Source organism: Brachyhypopomus gauderio, chromosome 9 (genome assembly GCF_052324685.1).
Source record: "Brachyhypopomus gauderio isolate BG-103 chromosome 9, BGAUD_0.2, whole genome shotgun sequence".
Taxonomy (NCBI): Eukaryota; Metazoa; Chordata; class Actinopteri; order Gymnotiformes; family Hypopomidae; genus Brachyhypopomus; species Brachyhypopomus gauderio.
Genome location: NC_135219.1, coordinates 6,196,696 through 6,213,888, shown reverse-complemented (window position 1 = coordinate 6,213,888; position 17,193 = coordinate 6,196,696). Strand labels below are relative to the sequence as shown.

Sequence of the window (17,193 nt, the reverse complement as noted above, 5' to 3'; positions counted from 1 at the left end):
AAATTTGATTGATTGATTGATTGATTGAAAGTCCTGTGAAGAAGCAGGACCAGCAGGGCCACCTGAGACACCCAGACAAGCCTCCACAGACTGGTCCAGTCTCAACCAACCAACATCTAAAACTATTGAAATTCTTCAACCAACACACATCTCCAATCAATAAACATAACAAACCAATGAACATCTTCAACCACCAAACCAATCCTGAACACATCTAACCGATAACCACCTTTAACCAGCCATCTAATGTTCAAGTAACTGTAAAAGAATAAAATAAAATAAAATGATAATGTGTCTGATGTTCATGACTGCACAGCTGGGCTTGAACTGATAGCATAACTTGTAGTCGTGCTCGAATTATCTGTAAACAGCAGCATTCACAGCCAGACTACAGCTCTTTCACACTGACACACTGAGACAGAGGACATGCTGCTTCATGTCTGTATTTTGACAGGATGGGGGGAGGAAAAATAAGCAGAAAGAGAGAAAGAAACAAAAAAGAAAGAAGCAAAAAAATGTAATAGGTGAGTGAATAATAATAATAATAATCATAAAGCCAGCATGAAAACAACACAGCGGGTTGTAGCAGCTTATAATAACAACCTGGGTAACAACAATAACAATAATGACAACAACAAGAAAAGTAATTTTCAATTTATGTAGTGCCTTTCACAAACCAAAGGATGTTTTACAGTATAAAAAATTAAGGTGATAGCAAGATGAGACAGAAGTAATTTACTAAAAATAATAAAATGTTCTGACGCAGAGTGTAGGGGTCAGGGTCAGGATCTGGGTCAGGGTTAGAGCAGAATTAAAAGATCTGGGTCAGGGTTAGAGCAGCACTAAAGGATCTGGGTCAGAGTTAGAGCAGTACTAAAGGATCTGGGTCAGGGTTAGAGCAGCATTAAAAGATCTGGGTCAGGGTTAGAGCAGCACTAAAGGATCTGGGTCAGAGTTAGAGCAGCACTAAAGGATCTGGGTCAGAGTTAGAGCAGTACTAAAGGATCTGGGTCAGGGTTAGAGCAGCATTAAAAGATCTGGGTCAGGGTTAGAGCAGCACTAAAGGATCTGGGTCAGGGTTAGAGCAGCATTAAAGGATCTGGGTCAGGGTTAGAGCAGCACTAAAGGATCTGGGTCAGGGTTAGAGCAGCACTAAAGGATCTGGGTCAGAGTTAGAGCAGTACTAAAGGATCTGGGTCAGGGTTAGAGCAGCATTAAAGGATCTGGATCAGGGTTAGAGCAGCACTAAAGGATCTGGGTCAGGGTTAGAGCAGCACTAAAGGATCTGGGTCAGGGTTAGAGCAGCACTAAAGGATCTGGGTCAGGGTTAGAGCAGCACTAAAAGATCTTCCGCCCATGGATGAGTGTCTAGTTTGGGGGACAGTGAGAAGTTCTGTGTTTGAAGGTTTAAGTGTGTGAGAAAAATGATGAGGGAGAACAAGATCATAAAGATAGACGTGAGCCAAACCATGTACAGCTGTGAAGGCTAAAATAAGAAGTTAGTATTTTATCTGAGAAATGACAGGGAGCCAGTGATGCTGCCAGAGGTCTGGTATGATGTGGCGTAACATGGTGTAACATGATGCAGTGTGGTGTAATATGGTATAACATGTAATATGGTGTACCATGATGCAATGTGGTGTAATATGGTGCAATATGGTGCAATGTGGTGTAATATGGTGTAACATGATGCAGTGTGGTGCAGGGGCGGACTGGGGAGAAAAAGTGGCCGAGGAGTTCCTGACAGACTATATATATATATATATATATATATATATGTGTGTGTGTGTGTATTAGTGTTGCCACCTGTCCCGGTTTTACCGGGCTGTCCCGGTTATTCTTCTTTTTAATATTCGGTCCTGGCAAAAAACCTAGGTTAGTTCAAACCACGATTCAGACTGTTCCTGCACACTTTAAATCTGTTTTTTTTTATCGCTGTGTCCATTTTAAACCCCTCCGGTAACATTTTACGTTCGCCCCAAGTTGTTTTACGCAAAGTGCATCCAAAGAACAACCTACAACTCTAACGTGGGTATTTCTTCCTCTTACCTATATTTGGTGGTTAGTTTTAATCCAAGAATTTCAATAGCTTTAAAAAAAAAACTGTGTGCAGTGCTCTGGACCCTTTAAGACCGCCACTTACGTCCGTGTTAATCGTGTTAAGGTAATTTGTACATGGTGCTTTAGACGTTGCAGAGGCGACAGCAGTACATTTAAAATAACATGTTATCTACAATTTAAACTGCTGTATGTTTTCGTAGTCCGGCCCGGATTTTCTGGGACAAGTTGTTTTTTTCTGATCTCCGCTGCATACCGTCAGCCCGCATCAGCTGGCCCAGTCCGTGGCCCGGTCCAACTCGTTCATGTGTTTACAGGCTGAGTCCGCGGCCGCGCAGGTTAGTCTGACTGGAGCGGGGGAGGTAATAACACCGTTATAACAGCAGCGTGACTACGGGCCGGGGCCGCAGTGCGCGGCAGTGGCTCCTCCACGGGCCGAGTTAAACCACCGGCGGCCAGCGGCCCGGCGGCCCACCGGCCCACTAACCCATCGGCCCACCGGGGAAATCCCCGGTAGCAATGTATGCCAGTCCGCCCCTGGTGTGGTGTAATATGATGTAATATGGTGTAACATGCACTGCCTGTTGAATTTTGGAAGTACTGGAGATGATTCATTAATTTGATTGGAAGTCCATAAAATAGAATAAATCAATTAATTATCCATCCATCCATCCATCCATCCATCCAGGGTCACAAGGACAGTAACCTAATCAAAGAGGCCCATGTTTCACTATCCTGGCCACCTCTTCCAGCTCTTCTGGGGGGATACTGAAGGCATTCCCAGGACAGTTGAGAGATATAATCTCTCCAGGGTGTCCTGGGTCTTCCCAGGGTCTCCTCCCAGTTGGACATGCCCAGAACACCTCACCAGGGAGGCGCCCAGCATCCGGACCAGATGCCCAAACCACCTCAACTGGCTCCTCTCTACGTGGAGGAGCAGCGACTCTACTCCGAGTCTATACCGAAGTTCACCTCTGACCACATGACTTTGCAGTATTACAGCAGTACTATGTCTAAATATCTAGTTAGGACAAAACTAGAGTGCTCAGTGAACTAAGTTATAATCACTGTAACTCCGCAATATCATCTGTAGCGTCTTTATGCATATGCAAACGAGGGGCCTCGGATCCTGCCGAGGAGTCGGAATTTGGCACAACACATGTTGGTTTGAAAAAAATTATCCGTCGTTCCTGCAGCTTACATATGCTAAATGACAATGAGCACTTTCTTCTTTGATTTACAACTTTGACCTACCACCTCATAAACTTTCTGCTCCGCCCCCTGATGGGTGAAGAAAAATCTACAGAAAAGCCGCATGGTTCAAATCGTGGGGGAAAAAGTAGCGGGTTATACTCTGGAAATCGCACACAAAAATCCAGCACCCCCCCCCCCCCCCATTTATTTAATGGACTGTTCCTCTCCTGTACACATCGAAAAGGAAATGTTTTTTCACAATGGAAACGATTCATTTTATAAATAAATAGATAAACGGCGGTAATGAGCTCAACACCGCGGTAGGCATTACATAACCGCGGTGTTGCGGTAATGCGGTTACCGTCACAGCCCTACATGGTACAAGGAGAGAACTTGCACAGCTTGAATTTGAGCAGGTCACATGGTAACAGCCAGAGTAGGTTGAGCAGTTTATACACCCTGATAGCGTATAGTGTTTTCTTCCCATAAATTATTAATAACTATCACGTTCAAATGGAAAAATCCATGCACACGCAGTTCATATGATTATATCCACGCACTCGCACATGTGTGACAACGATATCCAAGCACTCGTACACATGCATGTGACGATTATATCCACGCACTCGCACACGTGTGATGATTTCCACTGCTAAACTTTTTGATAATCGATTGTGGGGAACAAGTTATCTGCATTCTAGTGAGAGCTGTTAATATATAACGATATAGTACAGCGTCTTGGTATCGTTTACTGCCATAGACGCGCGGAGAATGACGATTTGTTTATTACAGTTTTTGACGACTGCTAACGTGCGTTTGTCCAATCTGTAGTCACATTTTCAAAACTCCAAACACAGTGAACACAACATCAGTTTTCAGTGGCTATACTATTCATGTTGTTGTGGCACAAAATGCAGTCATTTTACATGTTTTTATAATGCTTAAATTTTCTATACACACAAGGTTATCCAATAACAAAATTCTGGATCGTTTTTGTCTTATTTACAATTGCTTGTACACAGCATGCCAAAAATGAAAACCTAAGGTTCAAAACCTTAAATATCGTATAAAATCCCAAGTTCTGCAAAAACAAAGGCAGCTGAAATGTTATTACTGTTGTACACATTTTTTGCACATATAGATAAATGAAGTATAGTATAATATATATATATATATATATATATATATATATATATATATATATATATATATATATATATATATATATATATATATATATATATATATATATATATTTATAAAAAGTATAAAATGAAGTACAGTAATGTACCGGGTCAGAGAGGAGCAAATATAACAATTTGTCCTGCAATCTCAAGTGCTGGTTTGGTCCTTCACAAATGCCAGATTGGTCCCTATAACAGTGACCTCCTTCTTTCGTTTTTGAATGAACTCTACAAACAACTGGTTCCAGAAGCAGAAAGGGAACAGGTGGGAGGAAACATGAGGACATTTGTGATGGGACAATGTAGCATTTTGTCATTCTCATGTCATCACAAACTGGTTTATAGACCATCCAAGAGTGATGTCCCTTTTCCTCCCGCCCTACTCGCCTTTCCTCAACCCCACTAAGGAACTTTTTTCAGTCTGGAGGTGGAAGGTGTATGATCATCGGCCCCATGACCAAATGTCCCTCCTGGATGCCATGGATCCCAGCTGCAGAGACATTTCAGCTGCCAGGGGTGAATAAGGCATACCAAGCTTTTCTTTCCCAGGTGCATGGCAAGGGCCAACATCAGATGTGATGTGGATGAAAACATGTGGCCAACTGCTGAAGGCCGTTTAGATTAGACCTAACAAGACTGTTCAGTTTTGTATTCTGTTTTCCCCCTTGTGTGGCTTTTTGTATATATGTGTATTTTTACACATATGGGACCATGGCTAATTATGTTTACAATTACGATAATTATTTTTTGGGTTAGGCCACAATTTACAGTAATGTCCCTAATACAGTAAAATATACCCTTTACTGCAAAACTGTTAGTGACTCCTTTTTTGTCTAATCTACATTCCATATAGTACCTAACAGTAAATATCACTCATTGTGTAGACAGCATGTTGCCAAAAATGCACACATTTGAAAAAAAAGTCCAAATGAAGTGGATTACAGTAAAAATGAACTGACTAAGAAAACAACAGATGTTACTGTAAAATGTCTGTTGTTTGCTGGGAGAGGGTAAAATATTACATGTAATACTGTTTCTGTAGTGCCATCAAATGTTAGTTTTTTTACAGTGGTTGTGCAGTGATTGACTATGTTCATCTCGAAAAGAGCTAGTGTGCTAGCGTTTGAAAGAATGATTGGATACTGAACCAGGTTTGCTGTGTTTTAACAAAGTTGTTTGCATTGTGAAATGCAGAGTTGTTATTTACTTAGAAAAGAAAATGCGCTTATTTTAAGCACACGATGCGCTTATTTATAAAAACACGATATTAACTATTTGGCTATTTGTGTGAAGTCAATGTGTTGCTGTGTTTAGAGTTTTGACAATGTATCACAAGTATTGGGAAATGCACGTTAGCAGTCGTCAAAAACTGTAATACGTTCCTTCCGTTATACGATAACGTTTCCTTTTTGACGTAAAGAAAGTCCAGTGGCAGAGAAAGAAGAAAAAGCAGCAGAAACCAGACAGTAACATCATGAGAGGAGAAAGAATAACTGAACAAGGAAACAATTTTTTCTATAAATATATAAAGTTAATCACACAACGGCTTTAGTATATTTCGGTTTTATTTTAACTGCTGTTTACCTGTAGCCCGGTGTGTTTTAAGGTGAAACGGACATTTTGAAAAAAATCACGGGGGTATTTTATTACTGAATGCAACTGTAATTACACATCAACATAATATTTAGCTTATAATAACCAAACAAACATCAGCTCCCTCAGAGACTCACAAGGAAAAAACACTACATGCTATTTGTTTGCGCTTGCTTTCTTTAATTTTAGTTTTATTTATCATTTCCATGCATGATATCAGTAAACACATTTACTGATATCATGCATGGAAAGAGAGAGATATCAGTTCTCTGATGCTGATGCATAATTTAATTAAATCTACTTTACCATTTGATTACCATGTTAATTTCTTCATCAAAGCTTTGACAATACAAGTGCAAATATTTATCATGCCAAAAAAGCACCACTGAATTCTCTCCAGATGTGAAAGGTAAAGTCCCATTCTCTTCAGCTTCATTTACTCTGAACTCAGTAACCCCACATCATGCAACTGACAAGAGAAATTAATCAATTAGTCACACACACACACACACACACACACACACACACACACACACACACACACCTCAAAACTACCTCAGGGATCTCAGCAAGGGAACCTTGCTGGGTAAACTAAAAAAAAGTCCTTCATGGCTGAGCAGCATGATAAAACCATCACAGCTTCCAATCCACCTTCTCAAGACTCAAAACATGTAGTTATTCCAGTATTGAGGTTCTTTCTTAGGTTAAGTTATGGGTCAGATGGAGTGTACCCGTGTCATGACCCAATTTAGACAGGAAAAATATCTTGAAAAGTGTAGGAACACAAATATAATGTCTTTGAGTAACCAGACGTAATCAGTAATCAGCCACTTACAGCTTTACAGTTTGTGATTTGTATATGAAACACTTCTAGAAGGACTGAGGAGCCACACAGTGCCCAGTGTCCTATAAGGACTGAAGAAGAGCCCTGTGTTCTAGAAGGACTGATGAAACAAACAGTGTTCTAGAAGGACTAATGAAGCAATTAGTGTTCCAGAAGGACTAATGAAGCAAACAGTGTTCTAGAAGGACTAATGAAGCAAAGTGTTCTAGAAGGACAAATTAAGCAAACAGTGTTCTAGGACCGATGAAGCAAACAGTGTTCTAGAAGAACAAATGAAGCAAACAGTGTTCTATAAGGACTGATGAAGTCACCAGTTTTCTAGAAGGACTAATGAAGTCACCAGGGTTCTAGAAGGACTGATGATATCAGTGAAATACAGCCTACACCGACAATTTCACACAGACACAAACACGCACTGTGCATGTGTGAAATGGTTTGTCACTTGTATATGAAACAAACACACACACAAGCAGGCACATACATACACACTTAGGCCTGCACACACGTACAAATACAGACACAAATACACACATGCATTTAAATACACACAGATTTCTAGGGTCCAGGTTGTGTGAGCTAACTAAAACACTCTTAAGTGTTAAGAGAGAGTGAGATGGACAGCTCTTATTATATTCCATTTCCTGTTCCTGTAAGAAGATTCTATCAGCAAAAAAAGTTTCTGATACAACACACACCCATGATATAGAAAATAAAGATCACAAAGACGAGAGAGATGTGCTCATAGATTCAAAATAACCAAAACTGCTGATTCCTAGAACCAAGATTCAAAGAACCAAAGTAGTGGGTTCTGACCCAGTTCTCACAGGACTCAGCCCGTGCTATCTCTCCAGCATGCAGCTCACCTACATCAGATCTGTCCCACCCAGCACAATTACGTTAGCGTAGCCTCCGAAGGTGGGGACAGACGCCTGGCACAAGGCCCAACACCTCCCAGTCCTGTGGCACTCTCCCCGGGGGAAGCTGCTCTGATTTCTGTAACGTTTTCAAGGTAGATTCTGTGGTCAATGAAATCATCTACAGTTGATCTAGAATTCTCATGCTTACATGTTACTTTTTAATTACAATTCAAAGAGAGTTTACATCTAAACACTGTAATTCAAACAGCAGACCATTGAGTTAAAACTGCATTAAGTCCCAGAGGTGGCAGTGTGGCCTGGTGATGCCTCTCCAGAAGATCAGAGAAAACTTCACAAACGAAAGCACAGCTGCACCATGAGGACACGGACCAACCTGCAATGCAAACCTCTATCCTAAATCCCAGATGGCACTAAGACAGTGCTGAGAGAAGTTGAGGGGGATGAAGAGAGAGAGAGAGAGAGAGAGAGAGAGAGAGAAAAGGAGGGAGAGGAGAGAGAAGGAGAGAGGGGAAAGAAAGATGGAAAGAATGAGATGGAAAGAGAGAGGAGGATATGGTAGCAGTTCACCCACATTCTTCAAAATAATAGCTCCCAGTCAAACTGCAGTTGAGTGGCCCCTGGGCTTAGGAGGAAAGTGTCACCTTCTGAAACTGTGTGTGTACATATGTGGGTGCTCTGATAATTATGAGCCACTTCTGTTCAATCTTGCAGCCCCTCAGGCCATAACTACCCCACAGCATGCGCCCCAATTGCCCTGGTACCTGCCCTGTTCCAGGGCAACAGCCCCTTATTTCCGGCAGTGCGGGCTACTGACTGGTGCGGAAGCTCTCTGCTTTGCCGATGACTTCACAGGAACACCCCGTGTACACACCTACCTGACTCCGCCCTTAACAAAGCCTTGAGCCTTTGGGCTTTGCTGAGGCTGTCAGATCCAGTTGGACCTGGCTTGCGCAACAAAACAGCTGTTTCCAAAGCAGCTGTTTCCAAATCAGCTGTACCCAGCGTTTCTCTGCCAACACAGCCCAGAGCCCAGCGGCAAAGAGCGTCACACGTGAGCACAGAACACCACACCACTTCTCACAGACGTCACACGTGAGCACAGAGCACCACACCACTTCTCACGGACGTCACACGTGAGCACAGAGCACCACACCACTTCTCACAGACATCACACGTGAGCACAGAGCACCACGCCTGAACACAGAGCATCACCCGTAACCTCAGAGGACAACATGAGCGCTGGGATGACCGGATCTCTGTGATTGATGACGCTGCAGAATTTTTGAACACAAATGGGCCTCTATGCCTCGCGAGGGTGTACGTGTGGTGACGGAGAACATAGCACACACCTCCATCCCCAGATGGAAGTCGTTATACACAAGCTCTGCTATAGGGTATGTTTTGGGAGGGTCCCAGCCAATCAGACGATGCTGCCAGAGGGAGGGATGCTCCACCATGGTTTGTGTAAGAGGGAGGGGTTAAAGGTGGCTGCATCTCTAGAACTATCACAACTTAAAATGAAGGACATTCATCGTAATGTTTCTGCATGTGTGTGTTTGCATATATGTGTGTGTGTATGTATGTGTGGGAGACCTGTGATTTTCAATCAATGCAGTAAGAAAGTCAGATTAGAGACACTCCTCATTCAAAGCCTCCGAGTTGCTTTTAATACAGATTAGTACAAGACCTGCCTTTAACTCACAGTAGATCTGCCTTTAGTTCAGATTAGATCTGCCTTTAGTTCAGATTAGATCTGCCTTTAGTTCAGTCAGTGAAGCACTGAAAAGTCTTTTTTACGACCTAAACTGTTCCGATATCAAAACGAAACGTTCCTGTTTTCTGACACCGTGGTGCTGCGTTACTAAGTGTTCCCCGCTGTAATACTGCACGCTACCAGGCTGGGTGGGGAAGACTGAATATTTATTTAGAGGGATCTGGAACAAAATGTAACAGAGCTGTCGTTCCCAAAAGCAGATGAGAGATCAGACCACAAATATCACCTCGGGGTCCCAGAGCGGTATCACTCTGAAGGGTTTACCGTGTGCCTACCACTACCATTACGCTTTTAGGAAACCGAGAAGCACCGCTGACCAACAGGAACATATATCTACAACTCAGGGTACGTTTTCCTTATTGCGTGTGTGTGTGTATGTGTGTGTGTGTGTGTGGGCAGGCTCATGTTTATTCAAGAGTGAGATAGATTATTTGAATCCAGCAGTCAGCCCCTCAGACCAGTGGTTTTGACAGATGACCAGCAAGATGATCAGTATTACAAAACACTAGGAATTGTATATTGAACACACCAAACGCCAGACATCATACACACCAAACACCAGACATTGTACACTCAAAACACCAGGGATCATACACAACAAATACTAAATATTGTTCACACCACATACCAAAGATCACACACCAAACACTAGACATCACACATTATATGGATTCTAGGGTGTCTAAGAACACATAAATCCAAAAATCTTACAAAATAGATCTCTAAATGCTTGAGTGTGCAAATTTGCTTGTTGTTTCCTCTTTATAAATGGTTGAAAATACGTGCAACTGAATGAGCTTCATATGTCACAAATGCTTCAAATGACATCATAAATAATTAATTATGGCTTGTCACATTCATTATTGTGTGACACTGTGGCATCAATGACAGAGAGAAAGACAGAAAAGCTGATGATATGGACTGTTGTGTGTGAGGACGGTGATCTGCGCATTTTGCTCCAGGATAATTCCCGACTTCAGCCCAGGGACTTGGGTATTGTTGGGCTTTAGACGTGTGTCTACACTTTTCCAAATGAGGCCCTTAATTCTTTTCACAAATCTTTAGGTCAGTGGTCAAGTTCCCATGATGCAATGGAGCTAGAGGGGATGTTCCAGATTCTGGCTTCCCCTGTGAAGTGTGGCTTTCTCTGGAAACTCGGGGATGGGGAGCACAGCAATAGCAATAAGATCAGAAACTCCATCGACTCCATCATGAACCAGACCCACAGAAGAAAAGACATTCTGGCGTCAGCCTGATATGCCTAAAAACAAAACCTCCCCTTTGGCAATGCAGGCCTGCTTCTGACTGGCTGTTTCTGATGACCACATGACCACTCCTCCTTTCTGCAGTCCTCTGCCAGAGACGGGGCGATGGGTGATGTTGACAAGGGCAGGTCCTGGTGGTGAGCTATTGGTGGACGTGTGTGGTCGCGTGTGCTGGTGCCCACGTGAGGGGAGGCACCCACACACTCCAGCCTGCGACCTTCACCTGAGTCCAGTGTCGCAGCACCACAAAGTGCTAATCAAACACACCGTTAACTATTAACCTCTAGAAAGCTATAGTTCACTTCACAAACTCCACCTCTCTGATAACAGTTCATTTGCGGACAGTGTTTTTTTTTTCTCAAGATAGATGAATAAGGAAAAACATCCTTCGTTTCCATCCTCGGACAAAAGCATCAGGTCCCTGCAGCATTTATAGCCTCCGAGAGGAAATCTTGTTGCGATACATCAACAAGATAAGCTCAGTTGTACAGCATAACATACACCCGAGTCATTACTGTCACGCCCTCAAGCCCTATAGCCAAGTTTCCACTGGGAATGCCAACATACTACTGACTACTCCTCAAATGTGTCCCTAATAATACTCTCGTGTAACTTCCATGCTGTCGCACACGGGCTGTAAAGTATACAACCACACAATGGGAGAGAAGACAAACATGGAAAGTGTCTCGTGTGGCAGTAGGGAGGGAAATGTCTGAGGAAGGACAGACGCCATGGTAACGCCCCTCGTCAGCACATCACGCAGCCATAAATCACCTCTCAGTGACACGCCAGTGGACAGGAAGCGGTAGCTGGTCCACCCTCCGACGTCTGGCCGCCTGCTACAGGGCACAGCAGGATGCGTAATGGTGCACGGGGCAGAACAGGCCGTACATGATGCGTGTAATGACAGCTCAGTCACGAGATACACATCTCACACACAGTGCTGTGATTAGGGAGAGTGACATACTGTAATCACTATAATCTCTGCAAATTATTAGAATATGCTGGTAAACTGGTGGGATCATTATGGTGCAGCTGAGTAACCTTTCAGGTTGAGGCTGAGGAGCCTTTTGGTCGTCTACGCCCCCTCCACGCCCGGCCCCGCCCCCTCCACGCCCGGCCCCGCCCCCCCCTCTGCCCCATCCTCTAGCAGAATCAGTCAGCAGTGTCTGTCTAATCCCCCCTGCTGAGTTTCTATTGCTTCACTAAGCTGTGTGTTGTGGTTCACAGCTCCAACAAAAGACTGTAAGCCGCCACCACACACACACACACACACACGCAGAGGCACTGAATGGGAGCCCATCACAGATGAACTCCTTCGAACTGAACTCAACTGGACCACTTGCAGAGAACACAACCACATCACAATGAGGGTCACGAGCCAAGCAGGGTGATCTGTGACGGGCCATTGTGGGGGCTGACTTGTGAATAATGTCCAATCTCCCCAAAGGCTAAAGGTGACCTAGACAGGGGGTGAACTGGGAGCACAGACTCCTGATCAGACTGACGGGGAACGTTGGTGTGGCTGCAAGTGTAAGACTAGCTGCTACACACACAGCTCTTGGTTTTTTTGGTTGATCTCTTGAAAACGTCACGAAAAATGTAGCTGATACACAATTTCAGAGCAATCGTTCCCTCTCATTCACCACTCTCACTCTGATCTCTCTCATGCTGGTCTATGATACTGTCCCTTTTTCCTTCTCCTTGGCGTTGTGGTTCCCATGGAAACACCTCCTCGTGACTTTGTTTTGCTATTCTTCCTGGGTATTGCTTTCCATGTGTCTTGCCTTGTTTCCATGCCCCCCCCCCCCCCCCCGTAAGACCTCCACGCCCAGTTATCAGTTTGACCCGTTTCTAGTTTAATTTGTTTACCTGTGTATTTAAACCCTGCATACAGTGTTCCCTTTGGTTGGTTATTGTTCCTACTGCAAATTGTTATCTCGTCTTTTCTGGTATGTTCTCAGTGTATGTTTTCACCTCTAGTATGTTAGTTAGTGTGAAGCGTAGTTCTCCTTGTATGTTTGTATCTCTGCTGTCTTCGCTGGTTTAGCTTGTTCGTGTTTCGGTTAAGCAGTTCTTATTATAGGTTCGGCCTTTAGGCTTCGTTGTTCCCTATTCGTCTTTGATTTCTGTTTTGCCTCTGTAATGTAAGTGGTTATAACTTCAGGTCTTAGTTCTACTTTCCCTCGTTCATTCTTGTCATCTTTTCTAGTGTATGTCATTATGTTTTGCATCAGTCACTTGTTTTATGTCCATTAAATCCCTCCTTCATTTGCATCTCACTGTCTCCAAGTCTGCATGTTACACTCTGAATAAAACAGAAAGCTGTGGGGGAAACCCCTGTTTCCATGAGGCGTTTACACACAGCTTCGTCATTATGTGAGTTGTTCTGGTCTCAGTTAGATAACTACGGGTGGTCTGATCTTCTGTCAGAAAGTGTGTGTGGGTGGGAGTGGACACAGATATGTGCTTTTTGTTGGGTGGATTGTACTAGTCTTTGCCTTTCAGTTTTATCACCATAAAGCAGGCAGTTACCCTCATTAACATTGTGTAGATATAAATATACTCTCACGCAAACACATCACACGGATCAACAATGCTGAGAGGAAAGGAGACATCCGTGGACATCAGGAAGACGGTGGTGACAGAACATCAGACTGGGGAACGATACAAGACCATCCAAACGATTCCAGCTCTATCCATTCACTCTATGACAAATCCTTTACAAATGGAGGGCACTCATGGGAGAGTTGCTAGAAGGAAGCCTCTGCTCTGAAGAAAGAACGGAGTTTCCCGTTTGAACCTTGCCGGAGAGCAAATTAGACGAATTGGACAAATCAGAGGCTTACTCGAAGTCCATTCTCTGAACTCATCAGTCCAAAACTGAATGATTTGGCCACAATCACATGCGCCATGTTTGGAGAAAAGAACCTCCTCCCAACAGGGAAGCATGGTGGTGGAAATGTGAAGGTCTGCTTCTGCTTTTCTGCCTCCGGACCTGGAACCATCAACTCCCAGGCCTTGATTCTTGACCAGAGTCTCCTGCCATCCGACAGGGAGATGAAGCTGGGGTGAAAATGGAATATGCAACAACGACTCAGAGCATTCCAGCAAAAATACTTTTGTTGAATAAATATATCTTTTATTTTCTGTGTTCCCGTCTGTGATCCTCCCATGAGTGTAAAGGATTTGTCATAGAGTGAATGGATAGAGCTGGAAACGTTTGGATGGTCTTCCCTTATTTGGAAGGTAATTTACAAATTGAGATTTGGATGTTCATTTCATAAGATTATTTTTATTTTTAAAGAAAACAATTATCGTGTTTGGGCGGATCACAAACCTTCAAGCAGCAATGAATATTCACCACTTACCCCAACTTATTAACCACATAACCCAAACAGCTGAATGAGTAAAGGAAAAGACTTGATCCATTACAGGAGACATCTCCATCCTCTCAGAGGAGTTGCTATAGCAACTTGTGTGTTTAAATAAACTGAGATACACACACATTTATCTCTGCAAACATTCTTATTCACACACACACACACACACACACACACACACACACACACACACACACACACACACACACACTCCCCCTGTATGAGGATCTAATAAAAACGTGAAATTTGGAGAGAAACAGAGAAGCATGGACACTTCCACACCAACAGCTTGTTTGTGTGAGTTCGTGTATGTGTGTGTGTGTGTGTGTGTGTGTGTGTGTGTGTGTGTGTGTGTGTGTGTGTGTGTGTGTGTGTGTGTGTGTGTGTGTGTGTGTGTGTGTGAGAGAGAGAGAGAGAGAGAGAGAGAGAGAGAGAGAGACTGTCCATTTGCGACTGTGTGAGACGGACACATGGAGCTGAATAGGCTACTTGCTGGTGTATTGTTAACCCCACATCCGTGTAAAGACCTTGTAACAGCTGTAAAACTCACAGACTGCTCTGCACCTGTGATTGTTAATCAGTTGTTTCTCCGATCACAGCCTCACAACGCCGCACACACAGGAAACGGATTTGAAATAGTACACGCCTTAACGATCAAGAGGAAAAACTTATAAATGCTAATTAAACTCTCACTTTTAATATAAAGCAAACAGTCTAATTATGTGATTCTAGTGAATCAAACACTAGATAATAGAGTTTTAGCACATTAACAGCCTTGTTAAACCCTTTCAAACACTACTGAGGGCGCACCGCTCCTAAGAAGCAACAGGCTAAGAGGTGCTAAAGTCATTTATCAAGACTAAAGTCAAACAAGCGTCACAGCGCCACCAGGTTTGCGTTATGAATGCGTTATTACGTTCCTGAGTCTCGGAGCAGCTATCCTACTACTCCATCATTGTGAGGAGAGCTGACCTTACTAAATACAGCTTTCCACACATTACCATCACAAGGTTATATAATGCTACAAAACTTTATAGTAGTATTAAAACCTTTATAATTGCGAATCAATTGCTAAATGCTAAATAAATCTTACCACGTTAATTGGGACTGTTTATTTAGACTTATTGTGATGGTTATTTTAGGTTTTTGTTTATTTGTGTATTTATAAAATCGGTAAACTTCACGTAAAAAGACCTTGACTGCATTAATTTGGCGCTTTAACCCGAATCACAAACGAAACACAAATTCGCAACTTTCATTTTAACATAGCAGTGGAACTAGTTTGCCACGTTGTACTCGAACAATTAAGTTGATTTAATAGCTAATAAAATCGTGCCCTTAAACGACTATAAACCCGTGTGATGTTCTGTAGCCGAAATGTGAGCTAGTCTCAGTTATGTGGGTTCATGAGGGGGGAGAAGACTGTGGTAATGTTTAACAAAAGACCCAAAACCCTCCCGAGGTGTGAAGCGCGTATCGCACGTCAGTCCACAAGAGAGACGAGACACAAACCGAAACATTATCCGCTCCTGCCGTCGAAAATGAGGGTGAAACTACGTCTTTTGTTTTCTGGTATAAAACATAAAGGGGAATAATGTCCAAAATGTACATGTAAATGTACAGTCGTTTACTGTACGGAACCGCCGTCCCTAGTCGTGTGTGCAGCTGCACAGCTGGTATAAACTTCTGGGTGATTTTATCTCTCCACGTGTACACGGGAACACATATAATAGTTGGTGGTGTATTATACATAACACACTTTGTGTCAGAGTTTGATGTTTACATTAAACAGTGGTCGTGTTTACATTCCTGGATGTCCATATAATGTTCACACACGTTGAGACCACGATAGCTCGTTGGCTTTTTACACGTTACCGGTGAGACACAGGGGGAAGTTTAATGAGTCTTACCGGTTCTGAAACGGAGGTCTTCGTCCGCCTCGGACCCGAACTCTTTGATGAGGGCCACGAACAAGATGCCGAAAGCGTTTTGAATACCGAACACGGATCCATTGCACCACATGGAAGCGAACATGACCACCCACCCCCAGCCGCCCTCGGGGTGCACGAACTCGGGCTCGACGTGGGCTTTCTCCGCTGCGCTTCCCTTGCTGTCCCCGCCGTTGTTCACGTCCACTTGGTTCTTTTCCTCCGGCGGTACCGGAGCCGTCGTGTCTTTGGCATCATGAGACTCATGGTCGCTCATGTTTTTATCTTCTGTCATGTCAAGACACGCAGATGCCTGCAGGACTCGCAGGGCACCGAGGAGCGGATGAGGCAGATCTATCCCTCAGACTAAACCCCAGACCGCTGCTCTCAGCCTCAGAGTGGTCTGAAGCGAAAATAACACAAAACGCAGAAGATTCAAATTAAGACTAAGGTTAAGAAACTGGTTGCTTATAGCCCGAATATCATCTCTTTTTATGGGTGTCTGATGCAACCCTTCATCATGGCACTTCGACCCTGACAGTGAACACTGGCAAAACTGCGGCGTTGCAATTCAGTATAAATAGATATTGCGGAGAGGCGGGGCGAGTCTGCGTTTAAAGGCAGAATAATGCTCATATACCAACGAAGTCTTCTTTTAAACACCACAATGCCTAATCCCAACACTAATCGTGTTAATTTACTACAAAAAACAACTTTGCAATATAAGGTTTTATATTTATATTTCCTATGTAAAGCTGCATAGGAATGCCTTTTTAAATGTTGTAGACTATTTTTCAGAAGGTAGTAAAAGTGGTTTATGAAAATTGATGGTGTAAACAAAACAATTCAAAATGCAAGACGTGGTTAGTGTCCATGTGCGTTTCAGGGCGGGCTACAGGAGCCCCACATGTGCCCCCACATGCGCCATAAAGTAGAGGAAGTGCAGAGACCGACTCCAGCCAAGCATCCCACCCAGCAGGAACTCCTCCTACACACACCGCTTCTCCAAATGTTCAGAGGAGCTTACTGAAAACGGGCAACCAGGAGACCGATTATAATGGCATCCACGTTGTCTGTGAATAAGAGCCACGC

The 17,193-nt window shown here is 43.4% G+C and overlaps 1 protein-coding gene across 1 annotated transcript in view; it reads right to left on the bottom strand.

Annotated features, from left to right (window-relative positions):
• Positions 1-16,647, bottom strand: part of slc16a10 (solute carrier family 16 member 10) — a 25,951-nt gene extending 9,304 nt beyond the window's left edge. Inside the window, exon 1 of the mRNA XM_077016674.1 lies at positions 16,084-16,647. Within this exon, the coding sequence (XP_076872789.1) occupies positions 16,084-16,396 (313 nt within the window). The 5' untranslated portion in view covers positions 16,397-16,647. The remainder of the gene's footprint in view (positions 1-16,083) is intronic.
• Between the last annotated feature and the right edge of the window lie 546 nt (positions 16,648-17,193).